This window comes from Takifugu rubripes, chromosome 12, assembly GCF_901000725.2.
Source record: "Takifugu rubripes chromosome 12, fTakRub1.2, whole genome shotgun sequence".
Classification (NCBI taxonomy): Eukaryota; Metazoa; Chordata; class Actinopteri; order Tetraodontiformes; family Tetraodontidae; genus Takifugu; species Takifugu rubripes.
Window position 1 is genome coordinate 11647741 of NC_042296.1, and position 25399 is coordinate 11673139.

At 43.3% G+C, this 25399-nt stretch overlaps 1 protein-coding gene, 1 long non-coding RNA gene and 1 pseudogene across 2 annotated transcripts in view; all 3 read left to right on the forward strand.

Moving 5' to 3' along the window:
- Positions 1-25399, forward strand: part of LOC101068306 (N-terminal EF-hand calcium-binding protein 1) — a 35297-nt gene that overhangs the window by 2050 nt on the left and 7848 nt on the right. The window contains exons 3-5 of the mRNA XM_003969303.2: positions 186-294; positions 392-417; positions 697-794. Coding sequence (XP_003969352.2) covers positions 186-294; positions 392-417; positions 697-794 — 233 coding nt within the window. The remainder of the gene's footprint in view (positions 1-185; positions 295-391; positions 418-696; positions 795-25399) is intronic.
- On the forward strand, positions 3320-4882 carry LOC101062296 (mitogen-activated protein kinase kinase kinase kinase 4-like; annotated as a pseudogene).
- LOC115251769 (uncharacterized) lies at positions 4980-10870 on the forward strand. The gene is made up of 2 exons (XR_003890288.1): positions 4980-6603; positions 10400-10870. It is a non-coding gene; the product is annotated as an uncharacterized lncRNA (long non-coding RNA).

Below are 25399 nucleotides of genomic sequence, written 5' to 3' on the forward strand. Positions count from 1 at the left end.
GCAACGTTCTGCTTAAACTCCTTTAGAGCAGTGACTTTAGCTCTGAACAGTTTGTCCCCGACTGCTTTTAAATGGATTCATTGTATCCGCAATAAACATTCAGATGAAACCCGCTGCAGCCGCGTGAAAAACGCTACAAAAAAATATCGTATCGAGTGTTTTCGTGGGGTTTTTCTTGTCCGCAGACGATGGCAAACTGTCCTTCGATGAGTTCAAAGCGTATTTCTCTGACGGAGTCCTGACGGCCGAGGAACTGAAGGAGCTTTTTCACACCATCGACACTCACAACACAGAGTAAGTTGCTTTATTTTGTGCCCATTTTTGACCTCAGCCAGACATGTGACAGTAGAAATTGCAGCTGGAAATGACTGTTTTTGTCCCCCTTTTCCAGCAACGTGGACACGGACGAACTCTGTGGTAGGAAGCACTTCACACTTCCTCAACGGCTTTGATACCAGTAATAGCTTGACCTCGCTCTACCTCCCGTTTCAGGGCACCCTGGTCTCAAATGCTATTTGACATTTTCTCTGAACAAGAGAAGCAGCCAGTTAGATGTGGTCGTGTGGTCGCATGTTAAAAAGCCCCACAGGCTGTGTGACTGAGGTGTCACACTCGCGCTGCTTCAACAAAACACCCACAGCCATGTCCAAGTGATTCAAATCACAAAAATGCTTCTTTTTCTCCTTGGTTTGATAGAATATTTCTCCCAGCACCTTGGTGAATACGAGAACGTCCTGGCTGCCTTGGAAGACCTGAATTTATCCATTCTGAAGGCGATGGACAAAACCAAGAAGGTGAGTCCAGTGTCGTCCATCTTGTGATCTTGTTCTGGAGAGAACATGAAAATGTTGTTTTTGCGTCCGCATTAGTAACACAAGCAGGATTTACAGGTGCGGGACCGACGCTACAGACGTGATGCAGCACAATTCTGAGGCTGCAAGTGCAGGCAGCAGCTAATGAGAGTCCAATCAAATGGATGAAATCCCAATTAGAGGAAATGTCAGGGGCACTTTAATGTGGCAAAGTCAGAAGGTCATTAAAGTCGCCAGTGCTCATCGTCCTGTCACAAATAATTTGTGTTAAACTGTTACGAAAGACCACCCAGTACTTCTAATCCAACAATGATCGTTACCATGATAATAATGACAATTATACAAAACCTTTTCCAGCTTTCTCCTCGATAGGCGCCTCATCCATCCACTCTCTCTTATCCTTATGAAGACACATGAGTTTGGTTCCATGATTTTATTATGGCAGTGATTGGCTTCTTGGCTTCATCTCGCAGTGCAACAACACCCAGAAGGCTGTGTTGTGATTGTCAGACAGAATGGAGGGTGTGTGTGTGTGTGTGTGTGTGTGTGTGTGTGTGTGTGTGTGTGTGTGTGTGTGTGTTCTTGTATTACTAAATTTGTGAGGACAACACATTGACAAACGACCTTACGTGTGAGGACATTTTTACTTGTGAGGGCATTTTCTATGGTCCTCACAAAGAAAACCCTGTAAAAGCATTCCAGTGCCCCTAGTGACTGATCTGTATAAGTTACAGAAATTGCCCTCATTGCAATATTAAAACCTGAATTGTGTTTTCTCAGCAATCTTCTTGAGTGCCCCCAATTGAACACACTCCAGTACTGCAATCGAAATCTTTTTTTGCAGACGACCAATTTTGTGATTGGCTGAGACAGGATCTTTTTTTGATTGGTCACTGAAATCACATGATCATGTCATGTGATTCTGATGCGCAGTCTGTTAAACAGGAAGTTGCTCAAATTCTACAGCCTGTAGAAACTAACAATGAACAAATTTAGTCTTTAGTACTTTACTGACAAATCTGGTTTTGACTTTTTTTTTGAAGATTCTGTTTTTCATTTGTCATAGGAAATTATATCGTTATATATCTATCTCTCTCTCTCATTTATATATATATATATATATATATATATATATATATATATGGGAAATTGAATATATATATATATATATATATATATATATATATATATATATATATATGAGAGAGAGAGAGAGATCTCTCCAATATGCAGTATTCATCTATATGTTTTTAAATTCACCTTTATCATGTAGGTGAGTTCAGGTCTTCATTCCCCAAATGTGATTTACACTCAGTCTTCTATGAAGCACTTTCTTTGGCCTTTAACTCAGCAGTACTGAATCATCAGTGATGATTAAAGAAAACATGATTCATGGGAGAATTTGCAGTTTTGTTTTTGAAGCTGGTTCCCCTCCCCATTTTGTACAATGTAAAAAAAATTTTGGGCTATTTAATTGGGGATGTAATAAACCTAATTTTTATGATGAGATGGAATCTAAAAACACAGTTGATATATATAGTCTCTCTCTCTATATATATATATATAAAGATATATAGATCTCTCTCTCTGTCTCTATATATTTATATATAGATCTGTCTCCGTCTCTCTCTATATAGATATAGATAGATCTCTCTCTCTCTGTCTCCGTCTCTCTCTCTATATATATAGATATATAGATCTCTCTCTCTGTCTCCGTCTCTCTATATATAGATATATATACATATATAGATCTCTCTATATATACGTATCTCTGTATAGATCTCTCCCTATATAGATATATAGATCTTAGTCCAGCACCTCCTTATGATAAACCTGTCATTTTAATCTGTCTAGATAAAATATGAGAAGAAATCAGAAAAAATAATTCCTAGCTGACCTGAAGGCCTCACATTCACATTTTTGCCATCCTTTAGCCTTTGGAACTTCTGAGGGTGCTGAAATCTGGCAGGATGTTTACTGGGACACCATTGATAAAGATACTATACATGCTATACATATAAAGATACTTTCAGCAGCTCATTTGTCGGGAGAAAAAAAAATAGGTGAACACCCTGACCTTTGCCCTTAGCCACTGTGTACAGCTGAGGCTCAGCCCATCTCTCAGGCACTAACAAGTTATAGAATTTGAAGTTTCATCTTAAAAGCATCTGGGGCCAAATGAAGCAAAACTGGATATTCTGTAGACTAAACCATGGTTTCACAGCCCTCTTTGTGCTTGACTTCTCCCAACTGTGGTCATTCCATTGCAAACAATGTCCAGAAAGGGCCAGCCCGGCGGCTGTGCCAAATTTGCCAAGTCACCTTCCGCTTGTTGGCAACGTTTCGCTCATAGGAAGAGAGTTAAAGTGCCCTAAAATGGGGTTTGTTAAAGTGGTGAAAAAGGCTTATTTCAAGAGGTATGATATATATATATATATATATATATATATATATAGCAGTACTGAATCATCAGTGATGATTAAAGAAAACATGATTCATGGGAGAAATTGCAGTTTTGTTTTTGAAGCTGGTTCCCCTCCCCATTTTGTACAAAGATCATTTTCAGTATTCACAACATTTTGTAATATAATGTAAATTGTTTTTTGGGCTATTTATTTGTTTGGGGATGTAATAAACCTAATTGTTAAGATGAGATGGCATCTAAAAACACAGTTGAAATATGGAAGTGACGTCACAGACAGCATTGGGCTTCTTGGACGAGGAGGCATGAATTCTTTGGAACAGGCCAAAGACCTCAAGGCTTTTGAGAGGAGATTAACAGAGTATGTTTCCTGTTTGCAACCGGCAACAGGCAGGTGGAGAATGATTCTTCTTGTGGTGTCTGTGTGTACGGCTACTGGGGCCTGGAACTGGTTAATAGACCCTGAAGCCTAAGCTGAAATCAATATGCTGAAAAAGTACAGTCACCATCGCAACTTACTACGGTGCCTTTGTCAAGAAGAGTCCCCCAGGACATGACGACCAGCTTTGGCTGGTGATGGAGTTTTGTGGCGCAGGATCAGTGACCGACCTTGTGAAAAACACCAAGGGCAGCTCTCTTAAGGAGGACTGGAATGCGTACATCTGCAGAGAAATTCTGAGGGGCCTTTCCCACCTCCATGCCCATAAAGTCATTCACAGAGATATCAAAGGGCAGAATGTGCTGCTGACGGAGAACGCTGAAGTCAAACTTGTTGATTTTGGAGTGAGCGCTCAGTTGGACAGGGTTAGGGTTAGACTGTTGGACGTAGAAACACTTTCATCGGCACGCCGTATTGGATGGCTCCTGAAGTTATCGCCTGTGACGAGAATCCTGATTCCACCTATGACTACAGGAGCGATATCTGGTCTTTGGGGATCACGGCCATCGAGATGGCAGAGGGAGCTCCTCCCTTGTGTGGCATGCACCCTATGAGGGCCCTCTTCCTGATTCCCAGGAATCCCCCACCGAAACTGAAGTCCAAAAAATGGTCCAAGAAGTTCATAGACTTCATAGAAGGATGCCTTGTGAAGACGTATCCCAGCCGTCCATCTACAGAGCAGCTGCTCAAACATTCATTTATACAAGACCAGCCCACAGAGCGGCAGGTCTGCATCCAACTCAAAGATCACATTGATCGTACCCGCAAGAAACGGGGAGAAAAAGATGAAACAGAGTATGAATACAGTGGCAGTGATGAAGAGGAGAAAAAGCGTGGAGATGACAGAGAGTCAAGCTCAATCCTTAATGTACCTGGTGAGTCCACACTGAGGAGGGACTTCCAGCGTCTTCAGCAGGAGAACAAAGAGCGCTCCGAGGCCCACAAGAGGCAGCAGGCCCAGCTTGCTGCTCAACGTCGAGACCCCGAGGAACACAAGAGGCAACTTTTGCACGATAGACAGAAACGAATCGAAGAGCAGAAGGAACAGCGTCGTCGAATTGAAGAGTAACAGAGGACTCTTATAGCCCTCTTCTTTGCTGGGATACACAAACGAGTTGTGGCACCATCAATTATTGCTGCCCACTGTCGGACAGTTTTAGCAGAATACAACATGTCCTGTGATGATACGGGGAAACTTATTCTCAAACCTCGACCAAACATCCAGTAACCCTCATCCGCTGGTGCTTGTCAACCATTGAACACTTTGTGTCAAGGGTGTATTAAAAGCATGCAGATGGAACTGACATTGTGAAGAAAGGAACCGATTGATTATTATAATAGTGAGGATGAGATGGCGGCACCAATCAAGCTGCTTATCTATTTGTATTGTCCAGTATAAGGCAGCTGTGGTCTGATGGCAACGGAGAGGTTGGACACCGCAGCAGTTTCGATCGGACGAGGGTGTAGATACACGGACAGACCGGGGAAGAGGACTGTCGGTTCGGCTCCAGCAGCAGCTGTCGGCGGTATTCTGATCTGTTCTGAAGTCGCCTTGTCCTTGTGTTGCCATGGCAATGCAGGAGTTGGTGGAGGCAGAATGTGGGGGAGCCAATCCCCTCATGAAGTTGACCACTCACATGACCAAGGAAGGGGGAGCATGGCGCCACCATTCAACTCCCACAATTCCTCCCACAGCAATTGAAATTGCAACAGAAGAAGAGTTGGTGAATGAGTTCCTCCAGGCGCCGCCACGACCGGCGCACACCTTCGACATGGGTCAGCTGTTGGAGGAAATGCAGCAAATTGACCAGCAAAGCTACAGACAAGCTCCACAGAGAGCGCCAGATGTGGCGGCGCTGGCGCTCTTGGGGGACTGGGCTGCAGAGTTTCTCTCGGGTCCCGAGTCTACGTCCGCTCCAGGAGTCGCCTCCCTCACGGATGCAGCAGATGCAGACTGGACACGAGAATTTATCGCCGAGGCTGCAGATCCTGGACGCTGGGCTGAGGAATATCTGGAACAATCGGAGGAGAAGTTGTGGCTGGGAGATCTTGGAGACAAGGAGAATGAATGGACCATTCCAACCATCTTGCCATGTTCAAGGCAGTGCTGAAGAAGAATAGAGATGGAAGCAAGGGCAGCAAAAAGGACTCAGGTGACGTCCACAGCCACAGCACCCAAAGCAGATTCCCACCCGAGGGAAACCCTCCACCCCAGGGGCCTTGCAACCTTCACCCTAATCTGCCAGACGATGTTTTCAGATTAAGTCTCGCCAAGGGAGTGTCCATGTCTCTCCCATCCTTGCCTCTCCTGCCCCGACAGTCCTACATGATGCCCACAACACCCTAACCAGCTCCGCCACTGGACTTTCTCCCTTCCAGTGCGCCTATGGCTTCCAGCCGCCGCTGAAATGCCTCTGATTCCACTAAATTTAAATGGCAGAATATTTAGAACAATGAATGGAAAGAAAGCGAGAAAGTCTACACATGGAACTACGCTGGCATGGAGAAGGTAGCTAATAGCTGAGCGGGAGTCTGGCATTGGCTGCTCCGGCGCGGTTCAGTCCGGAGCCCCGCGTCATCCCGAAGAGCCGTTCAGGGAAACCTTTCTGGGTTTATATATATATATTATTTTATTTTTTTAACTGTTTTTTGGGGGGGATAAGGCAAAAATATTCATTTTGATGAATATTCATTTCAAGCTGGAAGCTCGAAGCTGGAAAGCCTATAGTCAGCAACTCTTTGGAATTCAGTGTTATATGTTAAATTTCTCTTGAGTGGACAACAGGATTTCCCCACTTTTTTCACTTTTTTTTTAATAGTGTTTGATTCCCCTGATGAGTTTATAGCAATACAATGCCAGTGCTTTGTAACTGGTGGAGATACTAGGCAACTAAAAAGTGACCCAGTGTGTTTAACATTTAAACGTTTAGGTCAGACAAGGAAAGGCCATTTGCAAATCCTACATTGAAGGGAGATGCACCTGGGGAGACCACTGCAACTTCAGCTATGATGTTGATCTGCCTAAGAAGAAAGAGCTCTGCAAGTTCTACATCACTGGCTTTTGTGCCCGAGCTGACCACTGCCCCTACATGCATGGTGAATTTCCCTGTAAGCTGTTCCACACCACAGGGAACTGTGTCAACAATGATGAATGCATGTTCTCTCACGAAGCCTACACCGTGACACGCAAAATGGGAGCTGTGACGTACGAGATCGACATGCCAGACCGTCGAAAGAAACGGCAAGTCAGCCGTTTAGGTCAGACAAAATAAAATCATAGAACTGATATAAGTCAGCTTCCGCTTGTTGGCAACGTTTCGCTCATAGGAAGAGAGTTAAAGTGCCCTAAAATGGGGTTTGTTAAAGTGGTGAAAAACAAAAAACTTATTTCAAGAGGTATGAAGTCAAATTCAGGAGTAGGAGGAATGTGCTCCATGTTTGGGACTCAATGTTGAACATTCATACCGAACAACACTGCACCAATGGGAAAGCTTTATGTTGTTTAGTTTAGCATAGATCATTTAAACCAGTAAGGTCAAGCGAGTTCATTTGATGATGCTTGTGCAGGTGTACGAGATGTCACGAGTTGTAGAACAAATCACGAGTTGTAGAACAAAGACTCCTTAGAAAATGATGAAGATGTGCGAGTCAGCAACCTTCAAAATGCTACAGTTTATCATGCTAACCTTGTGACGATGAAGTAAGTAGATGGAAAAGTACTGAGAGAAAGGCGTAGTCGCTAAGCATTATTAAAGGGACATGTTTGTTACACTGGGAAGAGATCTCTCTGCATGCTGTTGTTGCATGTACTCTGACTGACTTATTAACCTCTTAAAAGCAGCATTTTGACTTTGTGTTAACTTAAGAAAATCCTCGACAAGATCTATGGATTAAAAACAGAGCAACCTTAAAAGACATTTATGTATGACCTATCCTACCAAAATATCTGTATAAATGGGCTGCTATATTGAGCCATGGTGTAACACATGTCTCAACAGGAAGGATGGTAGGACAGATACGCAGCAGCACTATACAACCTATGGATTCAATTCTTGTTCAAAATATTTTTTGTAGAAACATGTCTGACGTGCAAGACACAATTCACAAGGAAATCTGAGAGCAAGGACAGGAAAATTTCCTGTTCCCCAATATCCATTCCAAACTATACTCATGGACTTCATAGAATTAAATAAAAGTGAAGTAAAGAAATACTGTTTGGTCATAATAGATGCATTGTCAAAATGGATAGAACTATTTCCAATCACAAACCCAGATGCGCTAACAGTTGCTAAAGCACTTTGGCCTGGGTAAGGTCCAGTTGTTGCATGGGTGAGGGTCATGTTCTGGAATGTATATACACATATGTGCATATTTATTTATTTAAAATTGTTTTAAATCTTGAAAAAAAAAATCATTCTGAAGGCGTGGTGGTGCACCACAATGAATTACATGTAGCGGAAACCCTGCCCATAAATTATCTCATAGTAACAGCATTTAATGATTAAGATATAAATGTCACTAGAATATGCACAAATCTGACTAAAATTTTACCTTATTGTCCAGTGGACTGTCTGTCCTTTTCACTTTTCTAATGCTTGTACACATTGTCCAGGTAGATGACAATACTCACGCAGAGGACTCGAGCGCAGAACTTTAAGGAAGCAACAGTCTTTATTCAAATTGACAAATTGCCAGGACCAAGAAGACAATATCCCTCCTCCAGATTGTGAAAAACATGCCAAAGTAGGTCAGAACTCTGACTCCAGGACTTCAGGAAGTCAGAACAACAAAGCAGCTAGGGCAGAGGTGAGCTCCAGCAGCTCCTTGGACTCTCCAGTTCAGTCTGCTCAGCAGGTGAGCGTCCAGGTTTTGCTACACTCTCAGTGCCTCCAGACGTCTGAGCAGGACCAGCGGGACTGTGAGATCCTGTCTTCTCAACAGGACCTGTTTGAAACTGACAAAACAGGCGCTGCACTAGACCGCACCGTTTCTAAGCCTGAGCAGGAGGGTCAGCCTACTCTGACTCCGGGCCAAAGCCTGCGACTGCTATCTGTCAGGACAGGGAACATTGGTGCAGGAAAGTCTGTCCCAGAGCTCTATTGAGTTTGTTGCGCCAAGCCAAAACAGTTTCACCAACACCCCATTCATTGTTCCCAGCTCACCTACTGGACAAGAGAACGAAAACAGCATTGATGAACCAATGGATACCTCGCTGCCCCCAGAAGAGAAAGTGAGGGAAAAGGAAGAACCAATGGACACAGAGACTGTCTCCAAGCCCCAACCGTCCGCTGAACTTTGAATCACTCAGTTTTTTGTAGCAGTACTTTAGCTAACCTGCACGGCGAGTAAAGGCAGGGCACATACGCAAACACTGTCAATGCTGATTGGCTGCGTAGCGTAAGTGAACTGTATCGTATTATTGGCTGGACACCTGTCGCTCATTGAGTTACGTTGCGAAATGGTACAGAAAATATTACTGGTCTAAGTAACTAGATTATATCCGTTCTAAAATTAGATATAAATTAATATGTTTCTGTTTAATTTTATTTTGTGCGCTGCATAGATTTTCTAAGTATGTGCAAGCAGTGCACGATTGCGCAAGTGCGCAGCTTAGAGGGAACATTGCCGAACAGGCTTTCTCAATTCACAAACTACTGGGAGACAAATGATGAGTCTAATCTAGCTGACTACATCAGAAAAATGTGAGAGAAACAAAAGCAAGATCATGAAACTGATCATGGACGACTACGACGACACCAAAGGAAACGGCTTAAGAAATCAGGTGGAAATGATTCAGAGTCTTCAGACTACTCGGAAGAGAGTGATGAGGTGGATGTGGAAACTGTGATGGCTCACATAAATTGGTCATCGATAGAATCAAAGAAGATGCCAGAAAAGCACTCATGAAATCACGAAATTACCAGGATGGTTTTAGATTGCAGCCAGTGACCCTCCCGAATGGCCTTCTGGATGCAGTAGCTGGGTTTTGGACTGTACCTTTACTCTGAATTTTGCTCTTAAGTGTGTTGTGAATGTTGCGCAGCATAGATGAGTCTTGTGGGCTTATCAGGTGGCCCAGCTTAGCTGATAGATTGCTATGGGCTGTGACGGCAGACGCACCCACTTTTTTTTTCTTTGTATAAACTATTAGTTGTCCCCCTGCCTGCTCCCTGGGTAGGACTATATTCCTCCGATGCTGAAGCGGGAAACGCGCAGCTAAAAGGAACAAGAAGAAAAAAGGGAAGCACTTGAAATAAGCTGTCTGATAGTTGTTAGGGTTAGGGCACCTGCCCTGTTCTGAGCTTCCAGTGAGTCGCCACGCCGTAGGCCGTGTCCATGAAAACTTGAGGAATACTGTAACCTTCCTCGATGGCCTGCAGCTTAAGGCCCAGAGGAAATCCTCAGAATTAAGTGGAGGTGTTCAGCAAAAAAAAATTAGCCATAAAATGAAGAACCCACCGTACTACATCATCTATATTGTTTCTGTACACGCCTTCGAGACGCTCGAAGCTGGAAAGCCTATAGTCAGCAAATCTTTGGAATTCAGTGTTATATGTTAAATTTCTCTTGAGTGGACAACAGGATTTCCCCACTTTTTTCACTTTTTTTTAATAGTGTTTGATTCCCCTGATGAGTTTATAGCAATACACTGCCAGTGCTTTGTAACTGGTGGAGATACTAGGCAACTAAAAAGTGACCCAGTGTGTTTAACATTTAAACGTTTAGGTCAGACAAAATAAAATCATAGAACGGAAAATATCTTCCTGCTTTACTTGCATCAGCCACGCAGCTCGGTCATCTGGAACATGATCCACAGATTCATCTGTGCCTGAGCTGTCAACAAAATGGATGCAAAAAAAATAATAAATCAGTTTATAAAATAACCAAGATCAAAAACCCCACTTGTTACGTTTAACCCTTTTGAGGGGGCTCGCTCTCTCGCTCAGTGTTGGACAGGGAGAGTTTGTGGAGGGCAGGTGGGACGAGGTAAGGACGGGGTACCCCATACATTGCTGCACGTAGGTTTTGATTGTTAGTTACACTAGGTTATGGGCTGTGGCCACCATTGTGTTTTTGATGTTTTAAGATGCCCTGTTTTTTGACTTTTGTTTTGGCACAGACCCGTTTGTTCCACCTCTCCCTCCACTCTTGATGTATGCACGTGTGTTAAGAAATAAAGCACAATCTTGATAAACTGTTTTGGTCCTTCCCTGGTGGCTTGTTAGTCTCTACGTTAACCCCCCCTCAAAAGGGTTAAACGTTAAACTCGGGCGATTGTTTATATATCGTAACAAGGATGAAGTGACAAAAAGTGGCAACGTGGTTTTAAAATTCTGTTATTTTTGCTGGAATGGTTGACGTGACCCCAGTGTACACGTGGCCTGTGATGGACACACACGCCTGGTGCTCTGCACATGGTTTGGCAATTCAGCTGAGCAAGTCTAAGATTCTCGATTGTCTTGTCACAGCATTACAGCTCCTTCCCCCAGACACACAGCAAACTAACGCATTTAAGTGTTGTGCAGCAGAGAATTGCACAATAACTTCTGCACAACAAAAAAGACAAGGCAACTCCAGACGACCGTCGCTCGCTCGGCGCTGACAGCGTTGCGAGTTAAATTCTCCAGTCCCCAAACACAAGCAAGATGGCTAGCTGTCGAGCGTTAGCAAACTAAACAAGCAGCCGATTGTGATAACAATAAATTTACAGCCAGCTGAGTCAAAGTGTTGGGCAGAAAGGGGTGCTTTTTAAATAGGTTAACACCCTGACACTTGTTTAGACATATATACTGTACATACACATGTGTCCCATTTGAAAAAAATAATATTAAAATTATTAAATCAGTAAAAACTAGCATTATGTCATAAAAGTACTAGAAAATTAAAGAAAGACAGATAAAACTCCTTCCATTTTAATTAAAGATAACCAAAATAGTAAAAAATGTAGCTATCCAAATTGCCACAAATTACAATGTATGTATTTTGGGGAGAAATGGGTAATTTTTAAATAGAACCCATGAAACCAGGTTCAAAGATTCTGACTGCTGGGTTTCTCTTTGATACTTCACAGAAGGCCGCTGGTGCCAGTCTGGGGAGGGGAGGGGAGGGGAGGGGGGGGAGGGTAATCAATTAAGCACCTGGGCAGTATGTGCTCTTCACCTGAAGGTGCGTTCAATGACATGGGGAATATGCCCGTTGCTGATCCTGGATTAATTTAACTAAATAATTGATTGCCTTTAAATACATTTAACCTTCCTCGATGGCCTGCATCTTAAGGCCCAGCAGGTAGCAATCAGGTCGCTCTGCTGGAAAGCCCATAACTATGATGTTTGGGTAGATATATGTTAGGCAGGAGTCAAGGAGGTTCGGGGGGGGGGGGCACTCTGCTAGGGGGGGATTAGTCCAGGTTCTCAGGCGATTGTTTATATACCGTAACAAGGATGAAGTGACAAAAAGTGGCAACGTGGTTTTTTGAAAGTTTTCTGACAAATCTGGTTTTTACTTTTTTTTGAAGATTCTGTTTTTTATTTGTCATAGGAAATTATATCTATCTATCTATCTATCTATCTATCTATCTATCTATCTATCTATCTATCTATCCAATATGCAGTATTCATCTATATGTTTTTAAATTCACCTTTATGTAGGTGAGTTCAGGTCTTCATTCCCCAAATGTGATTTAAAACACTCAGTCTTCTATAAAGCACTTTCTTTGGCCTTTAACTCATATATATATATATATATGGGAGAAATTGCAGTTTTGTTTTTGAAGCTGGTTCCCCTCCCCATTTTGTACAAAGATCATTTTCAGTATTCACAACATTTTGTAATATAATGTAAATTGTTTTTTGGGCTATTTATTTGTTTGGGGATGTAATAAACCTAATTGTTAAGATGAGATGGCATCTAAAAACACAGTTGAAATATGGAAGTGACGTCACAGACAGCATTGGGCGTCTTGGACGAGGAGGCATGAATTCTTTGGAACAGGCCAAAGACCTCAAGGCTTTTGAGAGGAGATTAACAGAGTATGTTTCCTGTTTGCAACCGGCAACAGGCAGGTGGAGAACGATTCTTCTTGTGGTGTCTGTGTGTACGGCTACTGGGGCCTGGAACTGGTTAATAGACCCTGATACACAAAAGGTCTCTTGGCGCCCGGGTTAGAGCGGTCTCATTTAGGGTGGGATGGGGGGGGGGGGGTCAGCACTTAAATACAGAACCCAGCTGCTTGTGTGGTGGACGGTGGACCCCGGACCGGTCCACACCTTTCAGAACCTTCCCGGCCGTCTCTCCGCTGCGTCACCCGACCCAAAACTAAAACTCCCGACGCTCCGTGGCAGCGCCCCGACACAGACGGGCCTTTTCAGCGCCGCCCACCCGAAACACTGGGGGTTTAAATGTTTGACTATTTGTATTTTCTCTGCAATGCTGAAAACCAGTTCCAACTGGTCAAACCGGAGCGATCCCGGTCCCACGGGTTCTCTTCGTCCTTTTGGACAGAACCAAGTGACGTTGTTTTCTACCTTCCTCCGTGCCATGATGCTAGTATGTGCCTGGCTGCCTGCCTAATAGAACAAGTATGGATTAACCGGCTTAAGGTTTATAGTAATAATGAGAATAATAATACTGGGAATGAGAATTCAGATGTTTACCGTAGTTTAAAACATCCGTTGGCTGCGTTTTCTTCTGCGTTGTTTAAGACGAGTGATGAGGACCTTTTGTTTTTCGGTACTATAAGAGTAGTTTTGGGTTGTTGTTTTTTGTTCTTTGTTTTCGGGGCGTCGGTGTTGCCATGGAGACGTGTTACATGGACGAACTGTCTAACAGCGCGTGGAGAAAAAATATGAAAAAGTCCGTCCCCGAAGCGAAAAACACGGAAACTGATGAAGGTTTGCGCTCAGAATTTCAGTCCTCAGGAGTCACATGTGTTGCACCCCCCCCCCCACCGCCGCCTGGCTCCGCCCCCTGACGGGCGGGAGTTCGGGTGGTTTCGGCACGTTCCGTGTCCGTGTCCGACCGTGTCCGACCCTCCACTGTTAAGTTTCTGATGTGTGACAGTTTCAAATCTAACAACTACAGAACACTCGACACAAATCTGTGGCTGCTACAACGGGATCTCCACAGGATATGACATATTTAGACAATCAGCTGAAGAGGTCCCCATTGCCTCTTTGATAGATAGCTGCAGAGCCACTTGGATGAAGGAGTGAGGACTCAGCTTGTGTTGTTTGGGATGCTCCATGTCAAACTTCTTGAAGTTGAACACGTTTACGTCAAGATCATTGATCAATATGTCGAGGTTCTGCTTTTAATTTCTCGGTCTATGTGAAAGTAAAGCTTCTTGTTCATCAATGTTAGGGTTAGGCTCTGAGCTGAGGAAATCCTCAGAATTAAGTGGAGGTGTTCTGCAAAAAAAAAAAACAGCCATAAAATGAAGAACCCACCGTACTACATCGTCTATATTGTTTCTGTACAGGCCTTCGAAAGCCCATAGCTATGATGTTTGGGTAAATGTATGTTAGGCAGGAGCCAAGGAGCTTCGATGGGGGGGGGGGGGGGGACACTCTGCTACACACACAGCGCAGAAGCTGCACAAGGTGGGCAATCACACAGAGTCCTCCTTCGAGACGCTCTGCTGGAAAGCCTATAGCTATGATGTTGGGGTAAATATAGGTTAGGCAGGAGCCAAGGAGCTTCGATGGTGGTGGTGGGGGGGGGGGGGGGGGCACTCTGCTACACACACAGCGCAGAAGCTGCACAAGGTGAGAAAAGGGACATTTTGACCTGTACACGTGGCCTGTGATGGACGCACACGCCTGGTGCTCTGCACATGGTTTGGCAATTCATATCGCAGAAGTCCCAACCTGTGGGTGACGGGGGGGGGGGGGGAAACGACCTGAACTTGTTTTTTCAATAGATTTGATCAGGTACCCAGCCCAGTCTCCTCTGCTGCTGAGACTGATCAGAAGCACAGCAGTTTGCGGGAACATGTCTGCTACTGATTGATCTGAGAATGATCAGAAGCACAGCAGTCTGCGGGAACATGTCTGCTACTGATTGATCTGAGACTGATCAGAAGCACAGCAGTCTGCGGGAACATGTCTGCTACTGATTGATCTGAGACTGATCAGAAGCACAGCAGTTTGCGGGAACATGTCTGCTACTGATTGATCTGAGACTGATCAGAAGCACAGCAGTCTGCGGGAACATGTCTGCTACTGATTGATCTGAGAATGATCAGAAGCACAGCAGTTTGCGGGAACATGTCTGCTACTGATTGATCTGAGACTGATCAGAAGCACAGCAGTCTGCGGGAACACCACTTGTCTTGTGTTGTTTATGTCTGCTACTGATTGATCTGAGACTGATCAGAAGCACAGCAGTTTGCGGGAACATGTCTGCTACTGATTGATCTGAGACTGATCAGAAGCACAGCAGTTTGCGGGAACATGTCTGCTACTGATTGATCTGAGACTGATCAGAAGCACAGCAGTCTGCGGGAACATGTCTGCTACTGATTGATCTGAGACTGATCAGAAGCACAGCAGTTTGCGGGAACATGTCTGCTACTGATTGATCTGAGACTGATCAGAAGCACAGCAGTTTGCGGGAACATGTCTGCTACTGATTGATCTGAGACTGATCAGAAGCACAGCAGTCTGCGGGAACATGTCTGCTACTGATTGATCTGAGACTGATCAGAAGCACAGCATTCTGCGGGAACGTCTTGTGTTGTTTATGTCTGCTACTGATTGATCTGAGACACATCTAAAACACTGTAACATTCTGTAGTGTGTAAATAACTCTGTGACCTTGATTTCAACTCTGTGAAAGTGAAATACACAGAAAGAGGATCCTTCCTGCTCTGGCCTGCAAGCCTCTTGGTCACCTTTCAGCCCAAGATTGCGCTTAAGAATGATCATAGTTGCTGAAATATAGCGAGTTTTTCCCGGATGACTAAAATAAACATAATAAATTTACAGCCAGCTGAGTCAAAGTGTTGGGCAGAAAGGGGTGCTTTTTAAATAGGTTAACACCCTGACACGTGTTTAGACATATATACTGTACATACACATGTGTCCCATTTGAAAAAAATAATATTAAAATTATTAAATCAGTAAAAACTAGCATTATGTCATAAAAGTACTAGAAAATTAAAGAAAGACAGATAAAATTCTGCCTGCTGGGTTTCTCTTTGATACTTCACAGAAGGCCGCTGGTGCCAGTCTGGGGAGGGGAGGGGAGGGGGGGAGGGTAATCAATTAAGCACCTGGGCAGTATGTGCTCTTCACGTGAAGATGCGTTCAATGACATGGGGAATATGCCCGTTGCTGATCCTGGATTAATTTAACTAAATAATTGATTGCCTTTAAATACATTTACATTAAAATTAAACATTTTCTGGAAAGTTCAATTGCTTCATGAGCATCAATCAGTTTAAAAATTTTATAAATAAACTTTCCCCGTCATTCACTTCCACATAATATGCGTCTTTCCCACTACACTTAAATCTATCACAGAAGTGCCCGCACTGCACTTCTTTGTGAGAGACGGAGAAAGGTTGGAGTCAAAGTGTGCTATCAGCATTTGATCAAAAGCAATAAGGTAAGACATTTTTTTGATCTTATGATGGCTTTTTTGTGTTTTTAATAATTAGTTATGCAGAATTCATATGATGTTAAACTGACACTGTGATTAAGAATTAGTAATTATATTGCTATTGCCAGCTAGCTTGCGAGTAATTGCTCTGTTATTGGCTAGGATGTGGAAAAACAGTGGAACTATGATTGTAATATGTGAATAGTATCAAATTGTCTTTTTGTGCGGCTTGTGTAAGTATAAAGATCAATCCATGTTTTGAGTGAAGCTTCTTAGGCCAATTAAGTTGATTCTGTCTGTTTTTTTATATATGCAATTATGTTTTAAATATAAATACTGCACATGTTTGAATTTAATCATCTTAAACATTTAATTTTTTTTTAGGAGTGCAAGGGTTGATTGAAGGTGGATTTACCCCGCCCACCCCCATCGAAGCTCCTTGGCTCCTGCCTAACATATATTTACCCAAACATCATAGCTATGGGCTTTCCTATTATATTTTAAACGAAGGTGGATTACTGGTGATGAGTAAAGAGAAGGAATTGGTATGTATTTGTTTACTCCAAGGTTTCTGCTCATTCTGTTTATTGGTTGTATTACTTTTTACTAAGCTATTTTTCTATCAAGCTATCCAGTAATTTAACAGTTGGGTTTAACTTAAATAAAATAATTTAAATGAACTCATTTAGTCCTTATCTTGCAAACTGGCCAGACACCTGCAAACTAACACATTCTCTTAACACAAGAAGGAAGAGGAAGTGGCAATGTGCCAGCCACCACATTAAAAAAACGCAAAAGCCAAGCTTCAGACATGGATGGTAAGTATTAATCTATTGATCTCATTTTATTTATTGCCAGGAAAAGTATTTGCAGATTCATTTTTTCATTTAAGCTTTTAATCTCACTTTAGCATTGTATCACAGAAATCAGTGATTGGCGATCAAATACTATGAGTGAAAATACACTCTATGATTGTTTGTTTGTTTTTTTATAGAGGAAGTAGACATCTCTAATAAGCAGGCTTCAACTGCAGAAGTCATGTTGTTCGATGTTGCAAAAAGATCGTCTGAAACAGGTAAGCTTCTGTCTACTTGTCAGCTGTTGTACAATTTTTCTGCTTTACATCTGCATTTTCCCTGTATTTTCTGAATATTTCACATGTCGTGTATGTTATTTTTCAATATCAAGTGTAGCTAATCTAATAAATAAAAAAAATATCCACTAATTCCACAGAGCCATTAGATCCCTCAAAGGACACAGAGAAAACAGGTAAAGATTATGCTAACTGCCCTGTAGTTTTCACTTCTACTTTGGTTTCTTGTTTAGAAGGATTTATAACAAAATTATTAAATACTATAATATTACCAAACTCAGATGTGCCCAAGAAAAAGAAAAAATCTAAACACCTGTCTGCTTATCCTCCTCTGCACAGGTAAAGTTGACAATTAGATTTCATTAATATTGAAATTACTCAATCATGATGTCTGTGTAAATTCTCAGTCATCCAGGTCATTGTATCCAAGGTAGTTTTCTCTGTCAACTGGACTGGGTTTCTTCTCTTGAAGACGTTTCTCCTTCTATCCAGAAGGCTTCTTCAGTTCTGAAATCGCTGGGGAGAGAGCTTGAAAATATACAGCCCCTGTGGACCATCTGCATGCTAATGATCTGGATGGTCACCTGAGAGTCGTTAGCAGGGTCGTTGGTCGGGTCGTTCACCTAGTTTCTGTTGAGGTGTCTCCCCTTTGTCTGCTGGATCACATGGTGGTGGGTCACTGGGTTTCCTGGAATGGTGTGAACGTTTGTTTTGTTGGTGGAAGGAGTGGAGGACTGCATTGTATGTGGGTGACAGGAAGTGCCTCAGGCCACCACCTCTGTTTAAGGATGGTTTTTCCAATTTGACATGGATAGCTTCCTTGACCCCCCTCTCAGACCAGCGGTCTTCTCTGGCCAGTACCCGTACCTGGCTGTCCTGGAAGGAGTGCCCACTCTCCTTTAGGAGTAGGTGGACTGCTGAATCCTGACCTGAAGAGGTGGCGCGTCTGTGTTGTGCCATTCTTCTGTGGAGAGGTTGTTTGGTTTCCCCAATGTACAGTTCCTTGCATTCCTCCTGGCACTGTACAGCATAAACAACATTACTTTGTTTGGGTCTGGGTGTCTTGTCCTTCAGGTGTACTAACCTCTGTCTGAGAGTGTTGCTGGGTTTGAAATGAACCGGTATGTCGTGTTTCTGGAGGATCCTCCTAAACTTCTCCGAGACTCCAGACAGGTAGGGGATGGAAACGCTGCGGCGTTTGTTTCTCTCCTCCTCTCCTTTGCTGAGGTCTCACTTTCTTGAGGTTTTGGTGAAGGCCCAGTCTGGGTAGCCACATGTTTTGAGAGCTGTCTCAATGTGGTCCTGGTCCTTCTTCCTGCCTTGGGATGTGGTGGGTATTTCTCTGGCCCGGTGTTGGAGAGTTCTGATCACTCCCAGCTTGTGTTCCAGTGGGTGGTGAGAGTCAAACTGGAGGTACTGGTCGGTATGTGTAGGTTTTCTGTAGACTTTGATGGTGAGATTTCTGTCCTCAGTGATCTTGACCACGCAGTCCAGAAAGGCCAGACTGTTTCCTTTTACATCTTCCTGGGTGAATTTTACATGCTCGTCTGTTTTGTTGAGGTGATCGGAGAACACTTCCAATTCTTGTGTTTGAATTTTGACGCAGGTGTCATCCACATACCTGAACCAGTGGCTTGGCGCAGTTCCTGTGAAGGATGTCAGGGCCTGGGATTCCATCTTCTCCATGTATAGATTGGCAACTATGGGGGATACTGGTGAACACATGGCACAGCCATGTTTCTGCCTGTAGATGCCTCTGTACTGGAAATAGGTGGTGTTCAAACACAGGTCCAGCATGGTAGTGTGAGTCCACTGACCTTTTGAGCAAAGTCTTGGGGGAAAAAAAAAACTCCCAAGACTTTGCTCAAAAGGTCAGTGGACTCACACTACTTCCAGAAGAGACTATGGTATCCTATGATGTCACGTCACTCTTCACGTGCATCCCCACCTATTTCCAGTACAGAGAAGGCTTCTACAGGCAGAAACATGGCTGTGCCATGGGCTCACCAGTATCCCCTATAGTTGCCAATCTATACATGGAGAAGGTGGAATCCCAGGCCCTGACATCCTTCACAGGAACTGCGCCAAGCCACTGGTTCAGGTGTGTGGACGACACCTGGGTCAAAATTCAAACACAAGAATTGGAAGCGTTCTCTGATCACCTCAACAAAACAGACCAGCATGTAAAATTCACCCGGGAAGAGGTAAAAGGAAACAGTCTGGCCTTTCTGGACTGCGCAGTCAAGATCACTGAGGACAGAAACCTCACCATTGAAGTCTACAGAAAACCTACACATACCGACCAGTACCTCCAGTTTGACTCTCACCACCCACTGGAACACAAGTTGGGAGTGATCAGAACTCTCCAACACCGGGCCAGAGAAATACCCACCACATCCCAAGGCAGAAAGAAGGAACAGGACCACATTAAGACAGCTCTCAAAACATGTGGCTACCCAGACTGGGCCTTCACCAAAACCTCAAGAAAGCGAGACCCCAGCAAAGGAGAGGAGGAGAGAAACAAACGCCGCAGCGTTTCCATCCCCGATCTGTCCGGAGTCTCTGAGAAGTTTAGGAGGATCCTCCAGAAACACGACATACCGGTTCATTTCAAACCCAGCAACACTCTCAGACAGAGGCTGGTCCACCTGAAGGACAAGACACCAAGACCCAAACAAAGTAATGTTGTTTATGCTGTACAGTGCCAGGAGAAATGCAAGGAACTGTACATTGGGGAAACCAAACAACCTCTACACAGAAGAATGGCACAACACAGACGCGCCACTTCGTCAGGTCAAGATTCAGCAGTCCACTTACACCTAAAGGAGAGTGGGCACTCCTTGGAGGACAGCCCAGTACGGGTACTGGCCAGAGAAGACTGCTGGTTTGAAAGGGGGGTCAAGGAAGCTATCCATGTCAAATTGGAAAAACCATCCTTAAACAGAGGTGGTGGCCTGAGGCACTTCCTGTCACCCACAACAATGCAGTCCTCCACTCCTTCCACCAACAAACCAAACGTTCACACCATTCCAGGAGACCTGGAGACTCATCACCATGTGATCCAGCAGACAAAGGGGAGACACCTCAACAGAAACTAGGTGAACGACCCGACCAACGACCCTGCTAACGACTCTCAGGTGACCATCCAGATCATTAGCATGCAGATGGTCCACAGGGGCTGTATATTTTCAAGCTCTCTCCCCAGCGATTTCAGAACTGAAGAAGCCTTCTGGATAGAAGGAGAAACGTCTTCAAGAGAAGAAACCCAGTCCAGTTGACATAGAAGACTACCTTGGACTCAATCATGACGAATTTAAAATTAATAATGTTTTAATTTCTATATCACAAAGCATGCTTCTAAGGAAAGAAGGCAAAAAGATGACTAAAGATTCAAATGGTATGACCAAAACTTTATTTTAATGTCCGTACTGTAAGATTCTAATTGTGTTTTTTGTAGTTAATTCTCATCTAAAATACTTGCTCTTTATTGCAGAAGAAGACAACTGTCTAAATGACAGCAGTTCTGTTCCAGGACCGTCAAAATTGCCAGGTAGAGTTGTTCTGGCTCTCCTTTGTCTTGTGGGCATCATTGTTATCTAAATTTTCTTGAGGCATTTGAGACTCCCCAGCAAGCAACAGTGGCAGGAAAAACTCACTTTTACACAGGGCAAACAGGACAGGGAAAAGACAATGAGGAGAGCAATAAATATGTTAAAACTGTTATGTTTGTTACCAAAATACGTAGATCTAAAAAAGAGTCATTGGGGTCAAAAGTCGGGGTGTAACTATGTCTGGAGCTAAAGATGCTAATCTTTAGTCACGCTCTGTCCCGCAGCTACGCTAACGTGGAAAAAGTGCAGCAACGAGGGCCGCGCGCTGATGCAGCTGGACTTCCAGCAGTTCCTCATGAAGCTGGAGAAGCTGACGGACCTGCGACCCATCCCCGACAAAGAGTTCGTGGAGACCTACATCAAGGCTTATTATCTCACGGAGAACGACATGGAGCAGTTCATCAAGAAGTTAGCTGACCTTTGCTGTCCTTCAGGAGTACTCCATGAAGCAGCTAGCCAACCTGGTGAACGTTTGCCTGGGCTCCCACATAAACAAGAAGGCTCGTCAGAAGCTCCTCGCCGCCATCGATGACATCGACAGACCAAAGAGATAGACAGGCGGCGGCGGACCTCAGGGGCATCGAACAGCCACATCTCAGCAGGAACCTCAGTGTGCAATGTCTTTATTTTCTGTTCCGAGCATTTATGCTCTCGGAAACACCAACTACAAATACTACAACATTCACTCTAACGGTTTGGGTAAATCCAGTCCTCGGGGGCTGGATTCAATCCAGGTTTTCCATCTGACAGGTAGAGAAGCGTTCATCTTGGGTTCCAGTTCATGCTTTCTGCCTGGTAGGACACAAAACCCGGCTTGTACCGGCCCTCGAGAACTGGATTTGCCCATCCCTGCTCTAATGATAATGCTTCAGGAACTGTTCTAGCAGTATTCCCAACTCCGCAGATGTTTCCGAGCTGCTCCATCATTCCGGGCTGAACATCAGCTGGCAAATTAAAACTACAGAGAAGACAAATCCAGTGAGATTTAGAGGAACTAAGTTTGTTACTCCACAGTTTCATCTGACCGAATGTAAACGAGAGAATGCTAACTGGAATTAGCATTGGGTGACTCCCCAGCAAGCAACAGTGGCAGGAAAAACTCACTTTTACACAGGGCAAACAGGACAGGGAAAAGACAATGAGGAGAGCAATAAATATGTTAAAACTGTTATGTTTGTTACCAAAATACGTAGATCTAAAAAAGAGTCATTGGGGTCAAAAGTCGGGGTGTAACTATGGAGCCAGTGATACCAGCAGATAAGTAAATATAAAAACTACAGAATTGATGGGTTAATGGATGATTCAAGCTCTACAAATCAGATGGTGGGAGAGAGGATATGGTAGAATATGAGAGGGAAGATAGAGGGAGAGAGAAAAGAGGGAGAACATGGAAGAGAGAAAGAGGTGACAAGACAGGAGGGGATCAGAGGAGAGAGGACAAGAGAGCAATGAAGGTCTAATCCTACAGACAGAAATCAGGAAAAAAAGTGAAACACTTGGATGTACATTCGTAATGTATCTGCTGTTAAGTTGATATATGAGATGATATACTAGATTTACAGTAACTACAAAGTTTAATTTCTGTTGCAGCTACAGACATCCAAAAACCGTTTCAACAGAGACCTCGGAGTGAAGAAGAAAAGGCAGCTGTCTGGAGACAGTTAGGGAACAACATCATTTTACAGAAAGTTCCCAGGAAACAATTGTGTGTTGATGCAATTAAGGCAGAACCAGTTCTCCATCAACGAACATGGAAAGATGTTAAGTACCATGTTCACAAGAAGATTGCATTTGAGAAACGGAAGAATTAAGCTCACTTTGATTAATAAGGTCGTGCAGAATTTTTTCTCTGCCCTCTTTTTTTTTAATTAGCAGATAGATTTTTTTTGTTTACAAGAGATTTTGAAGTTTTATTATGTAACTGTTGTTGTTGTTTAGAATTGTTAAATATGTTGAATAAAATAATTTTACTGTTCCTACATATTCTTAAACTTTCTTATATACATGATAAAATAAGAGACTAAGACTCTGACACTTCTTAGAAGGTGCCCATTCAATCAATTAAGCACCTGGCCAGCTCTTTCTCTCAGCAAAGGTGTGTTCAATAAAATTGGACATACATTTTTGTATTTTACTGGAACAGATTTAAAATTGAAGAAGTCACAAATGTAACATTAAACATTATATTGATGCCAAAAACCCACATTTATAAGTTCAGAACAATGTTATAATTTAAATTATTATAATTAATAAAAATATAATTTTATTAATAAATATTCAAGAAGTAATTAATACCAACACAAGAATTACATGATGTATAATGCTAACAACTAAATATGAATCTTCATATGAAAACCAAAAAATCCACACTTGCATTATTAAAATTTCTTGATATTTAATTGAGTAGAAACAGTGAGGATACACACTTCCGAAATCTATCCGAAATCTACCTAGTAACAAAGGATGGTCCTCGCAAGTTGGTCAGGAATTGTTTAGTTTTTTTAACGTTGTGTTTTCTCACATTTGAAGTCACAGTCTGGCTCTATACTCCCATCTTGTGAAACTTTTGTATTTTGCACTATTGTAACATCAGTGGAAAAGGTTGCCCTCACAAATAATGTGGGGAATTGTGCCCTCACAGGTTGATAAAGACAAGTATGTGTGTGTGTGTGTGTGTGTGTGTGATAGCAGCTGGTGACTCCTCACCTGTATTTCTTCCTCACACTCTGTATCTGCTGGGAGAGGCTCTAGAATTATTATTTTTTTTAATATAAGTGCGTTAGGAGTTAAAAAGCCAATATCACAGCTGTGCAGATCAACAAGAAAGAGGCCGTATTATCAGGAAACATCGTGTCTGTGCCTGGTTAGAACACATTTGAAGTCTGACGCTGGACGTTCCCGCTCATCTCGGCCGTGCAGCACGAGCAAGAGCGGCTCCGCTTCCTCCGGTCGGCATCATGCGATTGTTTCCTGTAGTGGCGCAGCGGTAACGCTCAGGAGTGTGTGATTTGCCCGCCGAGCGTCCCAATGTTCAGCTGCAGGTCCCAAGCCAATGAGCACGGTGCCCAGCTGCCTTCCTCAGAATCCCAATTAGTCAAATTTCCCTTTGACACTAAAGGTCAAGCTCATTCATGCTGCTAACAAAGCTCCAGAATAATTCATGCTATGATTCTTTTCAGATATGAAGCCACCAGAGACGTGAAATTGTCTGTAATGCCAGCATGATCAAACAGCTTTTGATCATCTTTGCTTTTTTAAAGAAAATGTTCAAACCCTCTTGATCTGACGGAGAGCTGAGAGCTTTTCTGCCTTTGTAGCACCTAATGTGACAAATGTGATGCATGCCATGAAGCTCAAATCCCCCCCAGATCTGCACTCGAGCAGAAATGTCTCATTGTGGCTCCTGCAGAAGCGGCGTGGGAGTCAAACAACGGTCGTGTTTCAGCAGGAGAGACGTAACGTGAAATCCAATCAACACCTAAAAACTGAAGCAAAGGTATTTACAGATTCGGGACCGGTGCAGTTTATGGATATAGAAATAATCAAAGGTGTAAAATGGGATTTTTTTTTTTTTGAAGAGTCAAATTCTTCCTTCCTTTCTGAGGAGGAGATAAACAAAAGTTACATTTCTGTTCTCCATGAAGCAGTTGTGAAAGTGACAGAACAGAAAGAGGTCAGTAGGTTCCAGAACACGTGGATGATCCATGATCCATACCATGGTTACCAGTACGTGAGCACATGTCTACAATTAAACGACCCTGGATTTAGTTACAATCCAACAAATAAGGCGGCTGCCATTGGATTTGGTCTCTCTGCTCTTTAGGTGTTGGAGTGGGTGGTTCCTGGCTGCACATCTACATCTTTCCTTGGTGCCATAGGAAGCTTGTTAACGCGCATGTGTGTGAACACACGAGCAAACAGTGCATGAAAAACATCCCTGTAGGTTTGTGAGTGAGCTGGAAGACGGCAAATTCAGGAGCAACAGGTCTCAATTTAAGTGTAAACATTTAGGAAAAAGCCTGGTTGGATGATGGAAAAACACTTAAAAATAGAAAATATATGTAGTGTAGAGATCTCAAACTGGAGCGTCTCGTTCAGATCTACTGGTGAAGCTCAGTATTCCTTGGTTGATGTTGATTATTCATCGGGAATTGGGAAGAATACTCTGGAAAACGATGGACTTTGGACCGTGGCAACGGGCCCGAGAATCAACTGCAGCATTAATGCAAACTCCAACCGTGCGCTGACGCACAGATGAAAATGTAAAGAAAAAAAAATGAGGCTTCAGTTTCATAAACGCACACAAAGGTCTCAATCACAGGAGGTAATCTATACTCCTGCTAGACTGGGGATTGACCTTTATCTGGCTGACTCTCACTGAAACTGAAAGTGTGTGTGTGTGTGTGTGTGTGTGATTTTTAA